The 18,316-nt window shown below is 53.1% G+C and overlaps 1 protein-coding gene across 2 annotated transcripts in view; it reads left to right on the top strand.

Annotated features, from left to right (window-relative positions):
* Positions 1 to 18,316, top strand: part of DLGAP2 (DLG associated protein 2) — a 531,153-nt gene that overhangs the window by 488,559 nt on the left and 24,278 nt on the right. For both annotated transcript variants that reach the window (XM_075997292.1, XM_012788824.3), the window contains 4 exons: positions 3,614 to 3,963; positions 4,932 to 4,973; positions 11,818 to 11,903; positions 13,897 to 14,312. In XM_075997292.1, coding sequence (XP_075853407.1) covers positions 3,614 to 3,963; positions 4,932 to 4,973; positions 11,818 to 11,903; positions 13,897 to 14,312 — 894 coding nt within the window. The remainder of the gene's footprint in view (positions 1 to 3,613; positions 3,964 to 4,931; positions 4,974 to 11,817; positions 11,904 to 13,896; positions 14,313 to 18,316) is intronic.

Raw genomic sequence — 18,316 nt, 5'->3', positions numbered from 1 at the left:
GTCCCAGACCTGGACTGTATCACCATCCGGAAGTCTGGCAACCGAGTGCTGGAATTTTTACGTGTATTTCTGAATCTGTTTCTTTCTTTAATATCTATAAAATTTGTATTAACAAGTCTCTGAACATCAGGGTTCAGCTATTTATTTATATTGAAACTGTGTGTTGGATTTTCCATGGGGCCACTTACAAAGGGAAACACATGGAGAAGGGTTAATAATACTTTCAGGGGCTTGAGAACGTCCCCAGCACACGCAGCCCCTCCTGTGGAGAGTGGGCAGCTCAGGTCCCGCACTGGGAAACCTCAAATGTTCACGTGAACAAAGCCAGAACTTTCCCCTGGGCTCTCCACTGGTGAGAGGACCTGCGGTTCCGCGAGGACCACAAGGCAGGCGCGTCCCCGCACGGTGCGGCGGAAGCGGAGCCGGCCGGCACTCCACAGCGAACGCTGCAAATTTCTGGCCGCTGGGATCCACTTCCTGTCCACGTGCTGGGGAGGAAATTGCCTGGCCTGTTTCCACTCGCTGGGATTGTGGACGGACCGCTGCTACTGATTCTGTGATCGAGGCTCCACTGCAGTGAGTTTAAGATCTGAACAAGATGCGTCATTATTCTAGAAGGCGAACGACTGCAGTCATTGGCAGAAGATATGAAAATGCTACAGGGGATGTCTCAGAGCAAGAGTTCACACAGTCGCACGCGTGTTTTCATCTAGGGGGCACAATGGACATTCGACATTTCCCCCAGAAAGTAAACAATTTGAGGAAACTCAATGACACTTCTAAAGAAGACTAGTGTCACCAGCCAAGTCAGCCCCCAGACAAAAGCCTCCAGACCCCTGGGGGGAAAATCAAATTAAAATCTGGAGTATCTTTGAGTCAGAGAATCGTCTTCTTGTTGACTGCCACTGGCCCTTCTTTCCGATGCCACACCCAATGCGATTCTCCTGTCAAGCCTGAGGGTGCTCTGCAGCCAGCTCTGTCCCCTGTAGACACAGCCAGGGCCATCCCCCAGGAGCCAGCCTGACTGAGTCCCTGTCCCTGACGCTGCCCCTCCAGTGCTTACGTCCATCTTTCCGTTTGTGTGTTGAGCACATGGGACAGGACACAGGCTGCATGTCAGTGTTTACTGTGCACTGACCTGCAGCCTGGTGACCCGCACGATGCTAAAGCGTCAGACGAACCTGGAAGGCATTTACATCGGTGCCCAGCATGGGGGATCCCTGGTCTCTTCAGCCTCCCAGCGATGGTTCTTTGGAGCGTCCATAGCACCCCTCGGCGGAGCTGTGTGTCTTCATAAAACACCCGTGCGTGGTTTGATGGGCACATAGTTTCAATGCCAGTGAGCAGTTGGTTTTTTAAGCAAAAAAAAAAAAAAATACATATTTGGATTTAGTTCTTACAATGTTGATTAGGAGAATATAGTCACCTAAAGAATGACTTGCACATTCAGGCTCTGCTGCCGTGGTGAAGAACAAAATGCTCTGTTAGAAAAATTGGGCTGTAACTTTCACCAAAGCCAACTGGTGGCAGCCTTCTGTGCCACCCCGGCATGGCCTCCCCATCGAGTCGGGTTTCCATTTTAGAGGCTCTGACAGGGGCTGGCTGACACCTGGACACAAGTTTGAAAACAGCATAAAATCTTTCTCTTGTCATCCAGGAGAAATCACCGTGCCTACTACCCCCGCCCTGGGTTGACAAAAGGAAATTCTCTATGTGTACTTGACATGAACTGACCCTTCTTAATTAGTGTAAAAACTGTGCCATGCAACTACATTTTTACAAAGAAATTGGTTTCAAAAAATGCATATCGTCCTGCAGCAAACACAAGGTGAAAAGATGTGATACTTGACTTTTTGTGATCCTAGAGAGAAGTCAGAACACTCCGTGTAATTTTTCTGAATTTACAAGGTACCCTACACAAGAAGAAAATCTGAGTTGTTTTGTCAAATTTTCAGACTTAATTTGTTTTTTTAATTTTACTTCAATACATTTGGCAATATCTATAATCTTGAGCAGTGGTAAAAGAAACCTTTATGAATAACTGAAATAGTTAACGGGTCAAACTGGGAATGAATTTGAGTGCCTTTGGTCATGTGTTCTGGGAAGGTCTCAAACACGCCATCCTCACGCTTGCATGTGTGTCATTGTTCACCAGCGACAATGAGCATAGCCAGGAAATCCAACCGATATGGCATTTTTATCAGTATCTTTCTACTCATCTCAACATTGCAAAGAAAGAGATAATTACTTTAAGGCAGATGCAGCTTTTAATCTACAGTCTGGTGTCTCTGTTGGCTTCGCTGTCAGTGCTGCGGCTGCCAGGGCGTGAGAGCGCTTTAGCGTCCGAGTTTCTGCTGAGGAGAGCCGGAGCGCGGCACCCTGGGCGCCGTGCAGGCCCGGCCGAGGCCGTGCTGGGGTCTGCGGGGTCGGCAGAACCAGAGAGTGTCGGTAAGGGATGAAGACTCCCCTTCCCGTAAATGAGCCACACCAATGGGTCAATGTGAAAACGACCACCTATGTCCCAACACTGCCACATGGAAAACTCTTGGCCAGTGAGCTCTCTTCACATACTCCCCACTGTCTGTCCCATTCACGTGTGTACGCCACGTTCAGTATGCTTGACAGCTCAGTGCTCTGAAAAGCTGCTAAGAAAAGCTTAATAGAAACCAAACTTTAAATGGACCACCATCCCAGAGACGTGCCAGATGAGACCCCAGAAAGACGCCGTGGTTGGCTAACCTGGGCTTCTCAACCTGGGCTCTGTTGGCGTTCGGGGTGGACGCGTCTCGGCTGATCTGTGCACTCCTGACCTCCACCTGGCATAGCGTGACAACCAAAAATGTCTCCAGACGTCGCCCAGTGTCTCCTGGAGGAGAGGGGACAAAACCACCCCCAGCTAACACTGCGGAAACATTTGGCAGAGGGAGGACTTGAGGTCCGCCCAGTGAAGCCCCAGAGGGCTGGTCGACTTGGCTGGCGGTGCAGACCACGCCTGTGCCGTGCAGGCTGAGGAGGGAGACAGGCCAGCAGAGCAGGCCCCTCGTGTCACTTCGCAGGGGATGTTCTCGATTTGTACCCACTGAGCCTGTACTTATGGGGAAGCAAATAATTTTCTCATATGTTTTCTCCATTACAAAATAATAGTATTCATTGTAATGACTTTTAGAAAATGCAGTCTGGGAGAAGAGCAAACAATTGCCATGTTGTCACTCAAGGAGAGCCGCAACTGACGTTCTATGTCCTGCTCATCTTTTCTCACGCAGTTTTCTTCCCAAATATGCTCCGTTCTTGCCCATGTGCCGCGTTGTGTCCTGCCTGCTCTGCTGACTTAGTGGGATGAAGCCTCCCAGGGAGACTGAGGTGGGGCTCCGTTCTGTGCTGCCAGGACACGCCTTGCTCCGTCCTGTCTCTATTGCTGGGTTTTCTACATTGTTTCTGTAATGCTTCACTGTTACAAGTGTATCCACATAGACAATCTCACTCTTACCACATTTCACATGTGCACCCAAGGGTAGACCCACGACACGGACCACAGGGTGTTACTACGGGAAGCCTCAGACCAGGTGCTGGTGGGGAGAACAGGCTTGCTGACCCGGGTTTCTCTCTCTTCCAGCCGTCTCATACACAAACTACAAAAAAACGCCCCCACCCGTACCTCCCCGGACCACCTCCAAGCCTCTGATCTCAGTGACGGCCCAGAGCAGCACCGAGTCCACCCAGGACGCCTACCAGGACAGCCGTGCCCAGAGGATGTCTCCGTGGCCCCAGGACGGCCGTGGCCTCTACAACTCCACGGACAGTCTCGACAGCAACAAGGCCATGAACCTCGCCCTGGAAACAGCCGCGGCCCAGCGTCACCTCCAGGACAGCCAGGGCAGCTCCATGCGGACCAGCGACAAGGCCATCCTGGCGTCCAAGGCTGAGGAGCTGCTCAAGGGCCACCGCTCTTCCATCGGGATTCAGGTAGCCACCCCTGCTGCCCGGCCCTGGGCCGCTCCGCCAGGGCTGCCCACGCCTAGAATAAGTCAGAGCTCCGACCGACCACCCTGGGCCTCAGCCTTAACCCTGACCCTCCATAAGGCCGGGAAACTAGAGCGCAAAGCTGGCGCCCCAGGGTGATCCGGGCCCCAGCTCACTGGAAGACCCCACCCTGGAAGACTCCACCCCAGCTTGAGCACCTTCTAGGGGCCAATGTCTCCTTAGTGTGGAGACTTAAGAGGGTGGGTTTCAGTTGAAGCTTGGTTTTTCAAAAGCTTTGCTGCCTTGTGGCCAGTCCAGTGGGAGAAACAATCCTTGGAAATAAAAGGTCAAAGGAAAAGCAAGTCCTCCCAGGACACAGCTGGGGCTCAGGCGATGCCGAGCGTGGGCCCCACAGGCCCTCTCCCCGCCCCAGCACCCGGCGGTGCTCAGCTGTGGTCACAGATGCGCATCCCCAGCTTCAGACGACGGAGGGTGGACCTACTGTCCGCCAAGGCCCCAGGTGTCCGCCCCAGACACTGAGTTGGCGGTGGGTTCCTCCCTGCGCATGTGGCACCGGCTGGCTTCCACGTAGGCCTCTCCTCCACCCTGCACGTCGTCCTAGTGACAGATAAACTAGGTGCGCCAGGGACAGCAGGGAGCTCTGATTGGTCCCTGGCGACTCTTCCCTTCAAAGACGTGGTTAAGCAGGGTGGACGGTCAGGTCCTTGGCTAACACGGCTCCCCTCCGGCGTCCTCCCTTCAGCCTGTGGGCAGTGGAGTCTCAAAGACCAGATGCTTAGTTGCCGCTGCGCCTGCCCAGGGAGGAGGGCACGGAGTGCGCGGAGTGCGCGAGGGCCAGGCCGGAGGGCGCTGGTGAGGGGGGCCGAGCGGGACGGACAGCAGGGGAGCCTGCCGCTGGCCCGGGTTCCCTGAGCCAGGTCCCCACACTGTGGCTTCGTTGTTTTGTTTAGGATTCTGAATTTCCAGAGCATCAGCCCTACCCAAGGTCAGATGTAAGTACTGAAAAACGCTCCACGCCAAGTACGCATGAACTTTCTTTCTTCTCCCTTTCTCGGATGACTCATACGACTGCTCTTGTCGTCTCTGTCCTGACGCTATGTGCCAGGCGCTATGCTGGGTGCTCCGTCCTGTTGCGGGAGTCCCCGCCGCCCATTGCCCCGCATAGATGAGGACACTGGGGCTCCCCGAGGCCCAGGACCAGCCAGGTCCCGCATTCGCGCATGGGCATCCCAGAGCGCACTTGCCCATCTCTCTGCTCCAAGTCACGTTTCCAATAGAGACGCGAGAGGTCCCCAAATTAGCCAGGCGACTCCATGTTGCCAGTCGCTGGAGCCCTCCCTGGCCTTTCCGCCTGCCACCTCCCACGAGCATCCCCCAGGCCGCCCGCCCAGCCCGGCACCATCTCCATCAGAAAGGAGCGGGGACATAATTCCAGAAACTCATAAAGTCAGGTCATCCTGTGGGGGCCAGGCGCCAGTGCCCTCCTGCCCCAGCTCACAGCCAGGCCCCCTTTCTCCCCCATCCCCGCACCTGGACCGGAACTAACTCCTCCCCGCCCCGTGTCCTTCCGCCGCTTGCCCCCCCAACCGCACCTAGCACAGCGCCTGGCACATAGGAGTGCTCAGTACATGTGGGGTCAGCGCCGGGTGCGTGGCTGGTGAGGATGACGTGGACGCAGGGACCTGGGGGTGACCAGCCCACCTGCGGTTCACGGCAGTGAAGCAACGCGCAGCATCGCGTGAGCAACCTTGGGATCGTGCAGAGAGAGTGGATAGAAAGCTAGAAAGAAAATGTGGTCAGAGAAACTCAAGGATCAGAATTAAAGATAGCCCGGGAGATGAAAGACAGATGAGTTTAGGACCCACGGGAAAAGTGTAGAAGGCAGGAACACAGAAGTAGGTGTTTAAGCCAATGAAATCCCACCAGGCCGTGAAAGGAAGCCGAGACAGTGTTGGTCTCGTCAAGGCGCAACGAGAAATAGTCCAGCAGACAAAACGATTGTCTGCACAGCCCACCAGGCACCATTGTTCCTCACAATAGCCCTGACTGCCAGTGTTGTTTCCCCATCTGCAGAGAGGGAAACTGAGGCTCAGGGAGGTGAGTGACTTGAGGAAGGGCGTGCAGCCGCGAGCGCACAGGAGTGTGGGTCCAGACGCCTGCACCCGGCTCCACCCACTCCGGGCTCCTTCCACACAGACAATCACAGCTGCAGGACCTGCAGGGGTGACCTGGGCGGGTTGCTGTCTCAGCTAGTAGTAATCCCTGCTGCAGTGTGCGGTTCACCCAGCGTCTGCGGGCGCTCCAGGGAAGCTGGGCGCAGCTCTGCCTGAACGCAGCGGCAGCAGTCTGCCTTCTGCAGACGTTGCTCCAACAGCTGAACAGCGCTCACGCCACTGAGCGCTGGTCTGTGGCGCTCCCACCCTCCTGCGGAGCGAGGGCTGCCCAGGGGCGCAGCACGTCACTCGACAGTCATGGGTCTGGTCTGGGGTCTGGGCTGCAGCGGCTGGGCTGCGCCACTCAGGGGTAGGTCTGTCCTGGGCCACACTCCCTGGGGACCTGGTGCTCCAGCCTCACCCGGTGTGGCCCAGGAGCCAGCTTAAGGCCCCTGCTCCTCAGGGGCTGGGTGCCGTGGCTCGAGAGTAGCCCTTATGGCAGGATTTGTACATGGTCCCCCCAGAGCGCTCGGTGCAGGCAGGAGCCCCAGGACAGCGTCAGCCCTTGCCCTTCTGAGCTCTCAGGTAGGCCCTCTGACCTGGGGCCTGGGACCTGGCCTCCCTTCGATTTTCCTCACTGTGACAGGCCCATTTCGTTATTTTCTGTGTGTTCATTTTTTGTTTTTATCTGTCTGGTTTGTTTTGCAGTTTTCGTTCTCACAAGTGTGTGTGCGTGCGCATGCGTGTGTGTGTGTGTGTGTGTGTGTGTAACTCTGTTGGAAACATTTCCTGCTTCCAGACTCTGCAGGGTGGGGGAGCCTTGGGGGAGCCTCCCACTTTGAACGAGAGCAGCTGCCACCGTCTGTCACCTGGTGGTGAGGACAAGGGGCCACCCCGGACCTGTGCTGCTCTGGGTTCTGAACACCTGCCAGGCTCCCCAGGGCGCCAGCCGGGCCCTCCTCACTGCCGCAGGCACCTCAGGCCGAGCACATGGACTCCTGAGCTTAGAATAGGCCCCAAAGGAAAGAGAAGTTTGTGTTAAACCGGCATACCTGCCCTGCACACGCGGGCTCTGAGGGAGGAACATTAAAGAGCTTGTTGGAGAGTGGAGATCCCAGACAGGCTCTGGCCGGATGTCACCGGTGAGCACCCCCGCAGCCAGCCCAGGACTTGTGGGCTCGCTCCACAGGGAAAGCCGGGGGCTCAGGCAGGTCTATTGGGGGCCGCACCAGTGGTCTTGGCGACACACCTTTTTCTCCTCGATCCTGATGCACGTGGCTCCTGTAGAACCATGGTCCCCAAACCCCCAGGCCACAGAGCTCCACTCCCACCAACAACCATGGAAACATTGTCGTCCATGAAACTTAGGAACTGGGGGCCACAAGCAGGAGGCGAGCCAGTGAGTGAAGCTTCATCTGTATTCCAGCCGCTCCCCATTGCTCACATCACTGCCTGAGCTCTGCCTCCCAACCCCCAATCCGAGGAAAAATTGTCTTCCATGAAACTGTCCCTGGTGCCAAAAAGTCTGGGGACTGCTGCTGTAGAACTTAATATATATGCATATATGTTTCAGAACTTTTAAAATCCATTTACACCCCCAGCCAGACTGTCCTTAGGAAAAGACTCCTCAAAGTTTCCTTTCCACCTTGCAAAGCAGTGACTGCTTTTCTCTGTCCTAAACTTGCCTGTTTTTCTGTCACATTTAAAGCCTGTCCACCCCAGGATTTCTGCAACTGAGCGTTCGGTCCCTCCTGGCCGCACATGGACTTCAGCAACCCCTGGGACTTCCCCACCCAGAAGGAGAGAACCTCACTTTCCTTAGGAAGTTTTCCCATGGCAGCCCCTGTAAAACGCATCAACTGTGTATTCCTTTAATTTAATACACCTATCATTATCCACCCGGCAGTCCTAAAAGCTGAGCTGAGAAAACAGAGAATTAGCGTTTGCTGTGGACACACTTGCCCCGACTGGGCCTCACAGTTTCTGCATCAGCCAAAGGAGGAGTTCGATGGGAGCATCATTTCTGAGATGAGGAAGCCCAGATTCAACAAAACTTAAGAAACTTTCCTAAGAGTCTCGTGGCCAGCAAGTAGCAGAGTCTGACTGGCCCCTAAAGCTGTATTTTTATAATTCATTATAAAAACAACAAAACTATACTAGAGGAAATTTGGAGACTAGAGAAGGGAAGAAAAAAATCCTTTTGTTATTCTTTTATTGCACTTTTCAGTCACTTCTTTGGTCTGTGTGTCTGTGTGCGTGTGTCTGTGTGTGGGTGTCTGTGTGCGGGTGTCTGTGTGCTGGTGTCTGTGTGCTGGTGTCTGTGTGCGGGGGTGTCTGTGTGGGGGGGTGTCTGTGTGCGGGGGTGTCTGTGTGCGGGTGTCTGTGTGCGGGTGTCTGTGTGGGTGTGTCTGTGCGTGTGTCTGTGTGCGGGTGTCTGTGTGCGTGTGTCTGTGTGCGGGGGTGTCCGTGTGCGGGTGTCTGTGTGTGGGTGTCTGTGTGCGGGGGTGTCCGTGTGCGGGTATCTGTGTGCGGGTGTCTGTGTGCGGGTGTCTGTGTGCGGATGTCTGTCTGTGCGTGTGTCTGTGTGCGGGTGTCTGTGTGCGGGGGTGTCTGTGTGCGTGTGTCTGTGCGTGTGTCTGTGTGGGTGTGTCTGTGTGGGTGTGTCTGTGTGCGGGTGTCTGTGTGTGGGTGTCTGTGTGCGGGTGTCTGTGTGCGGGGGTGTCTGTGTGGGTGTGTCTGTGCGTGTGTCTGTGTGGGTGTGTCTGTGTGGGTGTGTCTGTGTGCGGGTGTCTGTGTGCGGGTGTCTGTGTGCCGGGGTGTCTGTGTGCGGGTGTCTGTGTGCTGGTGTCTGTGTGCGGGTGTCTGTGAGGGTGTCTCTGTGCGGGTGTCTGTGTGCGGGTGTCTGTGTGCGGATGTCTGTCTGTGCGTGTGTCTGTGTGCGGGTGTCTGTGTGCGGGTGTCTGTGTGCGGGTGTCTGTGTGGGTGTGTCTGTGCGTGTGTCTGTGTGCGGGTGTCTGTGTGCGGGTGTCTGTCTGTGCGTGTGTCTGTGTGCGGGTGTCTGTGTGGGTGTGTCTGTGTGCGGGTGTCTGTGTGCTGGTGTCTGTGTGGGTGTGTCTGTGCGTGTGTCTGTGTGCGGATGTCTGTCTGTGCGTGTGTCTGTGTGCGGGTGTCTGTGTGCGGATGTCTGTCTGTGCGTGTGTCTGTGTGCGTGTGTCTGTGTGGGTGTGTCTGTGTGCGGGTGTCTGTGTGCGGGTGTCTGTGTGCTGGTGTCTGTGTGGGTGTGTCTGTGCGTGTGTCTGTGTGCGGGTGTCTGTGTGCGGATGTCTGTCTGTGCGTGTGTCTGTGTGCGGATGTCTGTCTGTGCGTGTGTCTGTGTGCTGGTGTCTGTGTGGGTGTGTCTGTGCGTGTGTCTGTGTGCGGGTGTCTGTGTGCGGGTGTCTGTGTGCGGATGTCTGTCTGTGCGTGTGTCTATGTGCGGGTGTCTTGCGATTTGTGTCCACAGCACCTGTGGGTCTGTGCTCTTCAGTCCATGTTATACCAGAAGTGCTGCTCGTGTCCTGACTTCACAGCCACACTCTCTGATCACGGCGCAGTGCTCTGCGTCACCAGTGACCGTGGCGTGCGGGTTACTCTCCCCCTACTGCACCATGCCCCCTTCCCCTGGTGTCTCCTCATGAATGCTGCAGGTGAACACGGCAGCACTTGTCAGAATGTAAGATCGTGTCTTCAGGCTAGGTCCCTACATGGGGAATGAGTGACGCAAACGTTCTCAACACTTGTATGATGAAAATCAGCCTCTTTTCCTTACAAAATCTCTTTAAAAGTATACATTTGAATTGATTTCACCCATCTCCTACATCTGTTGAATCTGGCAATATCTGCCAGAATTGTAAAATGCAATGCCTTTGACCTACAAACCACAGATCATGTGAATATATTCACAAAATTCACATGTACACACAAGTACAGACATGTGTTTATAGCAGCCTTATCTGTAATGACAGAAAACTAGAAATATCTAGTATCCCTCCATCGAAGATTGATGGAGTACATTAGGATGTATTCATAACATGGAACAGTGTGCAGTTAAAACAGAAGGCAGCTGCACATGCACTGACATGGCATTTTAAATACATTAATTTTTATTTTGATCCTTTTGTGTAAAATAATAATCTTCATACTCCCAAAAAGGTAAACTCTCATAAAGCCATGACACCCTTAAAACTAGAAAATGGGATGGTGGGTCCTGACAGGCAGGCTGGGATTTTCACTCATGAATGTCCATCCCCCTGTGGTCTGTCTGTCCCTTCTTCCAGCCATCCAGACACACGACACAAATCAGGTGCAATGTGTCCACACATGTCTGCAGAATTATTCCCATAAAAGATGGGCTGTCTCTGACCTTTCCCGGGGCTCCGTAGCCGACCCAGATCGCCAGGGCCTTCACGTGGCGTCTATCTTACTCCATGCTCGGCTCGTCAGAGGTCCAGGCTAGAGTCCCGGCTCTGCCCCCAGCAGGCTGGGCGGCCCTGAGCAAGTTACTCACCTTGGCTGGTGCCCCAGCTGTTTCCCGCGTCTAGGCACGCCAGCAGGGTGGTTGTGTGGGTTACACTCGATGGAGCTAGTGACACTCTGGCTTTATGGTCCTACCAAGCCAGTGTCAGCTACACTCACCTGTGCGCCTCCCGGCTGCAGCCATGAGTCGGCCTGGTGCACACAGGCCCGGGCTGGCGCAGCCACAGGCAGAAGGCCGTGTCACCACTGTTTGTTCAACGCTCCGCACCTTGTCCTTGGCGCAGTCAGCAGCATTTTTAAGAAAAGGTGTATTTTACGACTTAGTTATGATATTTCAGATGGGAGCCCAAAGTCCTTTTGCTACAATAGGCAATATATTTTTGTGAAAAAAAAAAGGGGATGGTTCAGTACCTGGAATCATATTTATGGCTTCACTAACCTTTGGTTTCACAGACTTCTCGTACTGACTTGGGTGGTGTTTTAAACAGAAAATGCACTGTGCCAGAACTCCCTTGCACGGCAGCTTTACCCAGCTGAGGGTCCCTGAAATGCTCCATGGGTCTGCGGAGCCCTTTTGGCAAATGAGGATTCTCTGTAGGACACTCGGTTCCTGTCCTGACCTGCCGGCGCCCCTCGGCAGCCCTCTCGGTAGACTTGGGGCAGCTCTGTGTAGAGGCAGGCAGGGAGTTTGCCTCAATGTTTCTGATAAATGCTTAAATTCCTTTCTGTGTCTCTCTGTACGTGGATGCAGCCATCAGTATAACGCTATCAAATTGCTTATTTGTTGTTGGACGCTATGTTTGGTTCACGCTGTACTTACCTTCTTCACTGCAGGGTGTGATAAGAGCTTTTGAGTCCTGTGATAATGCATCCAACAAAGCCTGTTTTTTGCCTAAGCTGAGCTAGGCAGTTTATTTGCATACATTTAAAAAACCAGAGTGCAGCAGGGAGTTCAAGGAGTTGCGTAAAGTACGGTGAGCTGCAGTCACAACGTAATCCCACCGAGGTGAATGCATCTCCTTCTTTGTGATTTTACTGGGTCACACGCATCTCTGCGTTGATTAAACAAATGCATAATTAATCACAGAGAGTGAACAACAACAACAACAAAGTCCCTTGCCCAGGCCCACGTCTCAGTGCTAAAGTGAGATGTTCTGTGTTGAATTAGGTGGAAACAGCCACAGATTCCGACACGGAGAGCCGGGGCCTGCGGGAATACCACTCCGTCGGCGTGCAAGTGGAGGACGAAAAGCGGTAACTCACCCCCTCCGACATGCGTGGTGTTCCCCGAGCAAGAGCTGATTGTCAGAAACCTGATTGCGGGTGTCTGGGTCTCGCCAGCCGTCAATGATTCATGCCATTTGTGGAACAGGGTCATATGTTTATGCTTTTCAGTTTGTATCGTTCAGGTATGAGTTAGCATTTGCCTGTGTCTCATTTCTGCGAGAGGAAAGGGAATCATTCTTCCTGACATGATTTGCCGCCTGTGAACGCGTTGCGGCCGACAGCCGCAGAGTCGAAGCTCTGTCCTGGGAAAGAGGCAGGCAGGGGTGGAGCAGGTGGTTGCTTCTCGCCCTGCACCATGGGATATGAGAGGAAAGGAGGGGTGAAAAGGAAGCAGGTTCATGCTGTTAGCTGTGCCGTACATAGAATTGTCACGCCGCAAAGGAATGACCTCACAGTAAAAAATGCAAAGAGATGCCCACTGCAGCAGTGTCACTTCTGTAACGAGGTGAGGTGACTGTTCCGGTTTGCATCTGAAACAGTGTACATCGTCAGTTTCATGGAGACACATGCTGCCGAGGGTGTTGCCTGCTGGGCCACAGCGAGCCCTGGCAGATGGGGGCTGGGGAATGTCCCTCTCAATGTGGTGGCTTCAGTGCCTGCAGAGGTCAATAGCAAGGGCGTCCAAGCAGACGTCTCCTGGGAGGCTGGGCATGCGCCTTCCCTGTGAGCTGTGGCTCCTCGTCTTCCCGCCGCCTGCAGCAAAGGGAGCCATGGCTGCATGGGTAGCCAGCTGCACGCGCAGCCGTGTGCGGCACGTGGGTCCTCACTGCAGAGCCAGGCACATGGCCACGGTAACCTGGGATGGGCAGGCACACACATCACATGCAGAGACACACATGGTACATGGACACACATCACACACATGAATACACAGAAACATACACATACATCATACACAGGGACACATGCTACATGGACACATGTCACACTCATGTCATACACAGAAACATACACACATCACACAGAGACACACATGCTACATGGACACGCATATCACACACATATACACAGAAACATTCCCATACAGAGACACACACTATCACACACAGTGATACACAGACTACAGTGATACACAGTCACTACACAGATGACATGCAGACACATGTGTCACACATACACAGACATACGTACACATATCACACGTATACACATGCAGGGTTCTCACCAGTAGCACCAGCCTCTGGGGACCAGCTCTTTCCTTCCTGATCACCTCAGTGAGCAGGGAACCGGTGACAGCAATACACACACAGCAAGAGTGTTTCTAAAATGCCTTCTCAAGTCAGAACCTGGATTCATTGTTTGCACTCGAGAGCTACTGGGGACGAGAGGACATCACGTCACCCCTGGGGGCGGAGCTCAGGCCTCAGGTGACAGGGGTCAGTGATGCTCAGCGTGACACAGACGTTTTCACTGGAAGCAGCAACACAAGGTGCCATTTTACATGCACACAATGGAGCAGGAGCAGGGGCTGTGTAAACTCTTGGCGTGTTTCTGAAAGGAAAGCAACCGCTCACTGATGGTGATTTCATAAAGCACGTTGACTCTCCCTGTACCATTCAATTAACTCAAATCTTTTTGAAGTTTTTATTTTTTGTAGAGACGGGGTCTCACTTTTTGCCCAGGCTGGTCTCAAACAACCCTGGCCTCAAGCAGTCCTCCCACTTCAGCCTCCCAAAGTGTCAGGACGACTGGTGTGAGCCACCATGCCCAGCAGTGAACTTAAATCTTAACTGGGCGTTATGTAGGCATCGAGACAAAGGCAGATGCTAAAGTCTGATTATTTGCAGAACCAGGTGTCCTTCCCTGGATGAAGCACCAGCCTGTCCAACTGATAACACGCTGGTCCTTTCTCTGAGTCGCTGAGTTGCCGTGGTTCAGGTGTGCTCCCCACAAGCCGTATTTAGGCTTTTGTTGCATGTCGAAAAAAGGCTACCATCTGTCTCCTCTCCCTCCTTTGCAGACACGGGCGTTTCAAGCGCTCCAACAGCGTCACGGCCGCCGTCCAGGCTGACCTGGAGCTAGAGGGGTTCCCAGGACACATCACCACGGAGGACAAAGGCCTGCAGTTCGGCTCCTCCTTCCAGCGGCACTCGGAGCCCAGCACGCCCACCCAGTACGGAGCGGTGCGGACTGTGCGGACCCAGGGCCTCTTCAGCTACAGAGAGGACTACAGGGCCCCGGTGGACACCGCAGACCTGCCCCCTCCCGACCCCTGGCTGGAGCCGTCCCTGGACACGGTGGAGACGGGCAGGATGTCTCCCTGCCGCAGGGACGGCTCGTGGTTCCTGAAGCCGCTGCACACGGAGACCAAGCGGATGGAAGGCTGGTGCAAGGAGATGGAGCGGGAGGCAGAGGAGAACGACCTCTCCGAGGAAAGTAAGAGCCCAGACCTCCTTCCCCGGGGCCCTTTGCACCCTGGCGGTTTTTCAGTAAAGCAGAAATGGCAATGCTAATGGGGGAATTCCTTTGGCATTTGAGCGAATGAAGTGAGTGTGCTTTCTACTGTATCCCAATCAGTTATAAGAGAAGATATAAATGCCTGAAAAGAAAAGCAGTTGCTGAAGTGTCGAAGGGGTTCTTCTGTGTTTTGTTTTGTTAGAGAGGTGGACAACGAGGTCGACTGTGCTAACGGCTTTCTTGGAAGTGTAATTCATCTCACATTCCACCTGCCGGTTCTCTTGAATTCCGGCAGTGACTCCATTTGGAGCAATCCGATTCTTTTCTAGAGTTGTCACTGTCCCCTGTTTATAGGAAAATGCCATGGCATTCTGCCACAGGAAGGCTGGAGCTAAGTAGCAGATTCAGCGGGATAGCTGCGTGGTGGTGAGCCACGCTGTCCTCCAGGTCGAGGGTGACTTCCCTGCCAGCTGCGGCCTGCAGGTCTCTGCCTCTCCCCAGGAACAGGGACAGCACCCACTGTCCACGCCCCCCGCCCCCGTTCACCTGCAGAAACCCACCCCACCACTGTTCAGAAGCCGAACCCTTTACTAGTGGCTGTGCAGATGCCGCCTGTCTCTGTTTATAGGCCAAGAACACCAAGAATGCAATTGCAGAATGCTTAGAACTAACACTCGCTTCTAACAAGATACAATTTCACAGAGGTATTTACTCCATGTCTTGACTGGACAAATCATGCTCTTTTTAAAGTATTTTCTTTTTCCACAAGTCCCCTTGTACCCTTGGGAGATCGCTATACATTCTGAATTTCACAAGGAAAGCTGACACCCTTGGGAATTTTGCTGCAACATCCCATTTCTATAGCAAACGACTACTGAGATGGAGTACACCGATGACCCCAGGAGTGGAAGTACCATGGCAAAAGCGTGTCGACTGTGGTTGGGAGAGAACAATGGCCCTGAAATCTAAGCAATCTGATGGCACCATTGGCGTGCTGGTTTTCAGTTGCTATCACTTGTGGTGTTAACCTGTGAAGAAAGGGCGATATGGCCCTTGAGTGACTGATTCTGCTCTCCCACAGTTCTCTCCTAATCATCTGATGCCAAATATTCTCTACATGGGCTGAGCTTGCACCCTGAGCATTAGGGAGGAGGTGTTGCCATGGCGAGGCATCCCGTATAGCGACTCGGCCAACGAGGCTGTGTGTCTGTGTGTGGCTGGCGTTGTCCACACAGCCATCTTCAATGCATTCTCGTGGCGCCCGCTACATTTAGCGTCTGTTTAGGGTACAGTCAACGGAGGGAGTGCCCACGGTTGTGATACTTAGAAATCACTCGTTCTCTGCAGCACTTTTTTTCACTTGTTCGCATGCGCTTCAACTCAGCAAAGTCATCTTAGTTACAAAAGGGATTTATAATCTTTATCACAAAGATAAGACAGGAAGACTGAGCTGCCTAAGCTGAGGCCAGACTGAGCCAAGTGGGCCGACGGTCGTCCCCTGTGCGCTGAGAGCAGCCAGGGCAGGGAGGCTCCTCCAAGGGTTGTGAGACCCTGTAGTCGACAAATCAAGTATTTCCGTGTCACGTGATTTCTCAATAGAGTGCCTTTGAAAGGGAGGAGAGGGAGAGGAAAAAAATTCAGAAAGAGGTAACATTTCTCAGGTTTCATCCCCAGAAAATGTCTACACAGTTTTATTCCTTCATCATTTGAGGTCATATCATGCAGGACACACTGCAACCACTCTGGTCTCTCTTGGAATGTCTGGGCCATGGAAATGATCAGGGTGAACGAGCTTGTCAGTTAGTGTGTGTTTTGATTGTTATTTTGCTCAAGGATTACGGCTTTTAAAAGGATAGCTTAAAAAAAAAAGAAAAGAAACCACTTAATCAGCACTTGCTGAAGCCTCACGCTATGCCGGCTCCATGCAGGTGCCTTGAGGACCTCGTTAAATGCTCACCCTCATGCAGTGGTAGAGAGTATGGTCACCATATGAAAACAGAGAAACTGAGGCTTTGAGAGATCCATGTCTCGCCCCAGATCACACAAGGCACAGCAGTGGGGCCAGGACTCAGTGCCAGTGCCGGCTGATGTCAGAGGCCTCGCGATTCGACACCGCAGTCTGCAGCTATGGTGTCAGAGTGTCCCTTTCCTGGGAACTTGCTTCTCTGCAATGCTCCCTTCCTCTCCGAGTCCTTGGGTCCTCATTTCCCTGCCATCCTAGAAAACGCCGAGCCCTCCCCAACCATCCATGTGATGCTGACCCGACGTGGCTGTGACGCCTCCCTGTGGTCTGGAGAGAAGCCTCCCACCGGCAGGACACACCTGCAGGTCCCCAGGCCCTCGCTGGCAGGAACCTGAGGGCTGCAGGGCAGAGCAACCTGGTCTCAAACGGAGTGCAGAAGACGCACGATCAAAAGCCTGAGATGCGGGAGCTCTGTCACGATAAGTCATGCTTTCCTGCCACTGGGGACGTTCAAGAACATTCTGTGACTCATGCCACGAATGTGCTACATATGGAATTGAATCTGATGACAGATAAGGACCCAGATTAACAACAAGAGTCCATAATCTCAGGATATGCGGTGTTTGAATTTCATTTGCCTCATTATTATTAGGCATCTGGAAAACATGCTTTTCTCCAACAAGGTATCGTGGGAAGTGGATTTCTGGCGCCTCCCAGTTGTATTTCCCTAAACACTTATTTGGTTTTTTTGTTTATTCTTTTTACTTTTTTTTTTTTTTTTTTACTATGAGCAAGCCACTCTCCAATAGACAAAAATGACATAAGAATGAGTAAGATACAGTATAGAACCTGACTTCCATAACCTGAAGTTGAGAGAAAAAAGATCAGGGCAAACCTATTTCTGGGAAGCAGAAAATAGTAAGTGTAATAAGAGAAGTGAAGACGAGGTACTTTAAGAGCTTGGAGGTCTGAGAGATGCTTCCAGGAGGGAGAACCCCGAGCAGGCTTCCTGGGGGACCCTGAGAATGGCTGGATTTGGTCAGGCAGGTGGGGGAGGTGACAAGAGGAGAGCCAAGGGCACAAGCAAAGACAGAGAGCTGGGGAGCAGGGCCCCTTTGTCTTGCTCCTTCAGTGTTGCCCTTCACACCTGCCGGGGGGCCGGGGCATCGGGGCTACCTGACTCCAGAGTCCCCTGTGGCTCAGCCTTTCTCCATCTGCTTGGGGACGGGTGCTTCTCAAAGAGTAGGACAGCTCGTGTCTCCCCAAAGCTCTGCCCCTCTGCTGTCGTTGGGGGTCTTAGGGTCCATGGATACACTGATCGTATTTCATAGATTTATTACCACCCAACAGCGTCTGACACAGTGCTTGGTGCAAAGCGCTTTGCAGATGAGAATTGGGAGGAAGAGAGGGAAGGCAGGAAGGATGGGCAGCCTTAGCCAGGATGGAGATTCCTACCCCTCCTCATGCCTCTGTGAGAGTGTGGCATCTAAAACCCCAGAGAGGCCGGGCGCGGTGGCTCACACCTGTAATCCTAGCACTCTGGGAGGCCGAGGCGGGCGGATTGCTCAAGGTCAGGAGTTCGAAACCAGCCTGAGCAAGAGCGAGACCCCATCTCTACTATAAAAAGAAAGAAATTAATTGGCCAACTAATATATATAAAGAAAAAACTAGCCAGGCAAGGTGGTACATGCCTGTAGTCCCAGCTACATGGGAAGCTGAGGCAGGAGGATTGCTTGAGCCCAGGAGTTGGAGGTTGCTGTGAGCTAGGCTGACGCCACGGCACTCACTCTAGCCTGGGCAACAAAGTGAGACTCTGTCTTAAAAATAAATAAATAAATAAAATAAAACCCCAGAGAATCCTTTGGCATCCTCAGTTATGGGGCTGGTGGGTTATCTTATTCAGTCCTCATTCTGCAGGTGCCTGCTAAATAATTTTGACTTCGCATGTTTTGCTTTACTGCTACTTAATCACTAAACATGATTGCATCGCCGTAAGCCATCAGCGCAAAGAACAGAGCAT

This window comes from Microcebus murinus, chromosome 24 (assembly GCF_040939455.1).
Source record: "Microcebus murinus isolate Inina chromosome 24, M.murinus_Inina_mat1.0, whole genome shotgun sequence".
Taxonomy (NCBI): domain Eukaryota; kingdom Metazoa; phylum Chordata; class Mammalia; order Primates; family Cheirogaleidae; genus Microcebus; species Microcebus murinus.
This window is presented reverse-complemented; position numbering and strand designations above follow the sequence as displayed.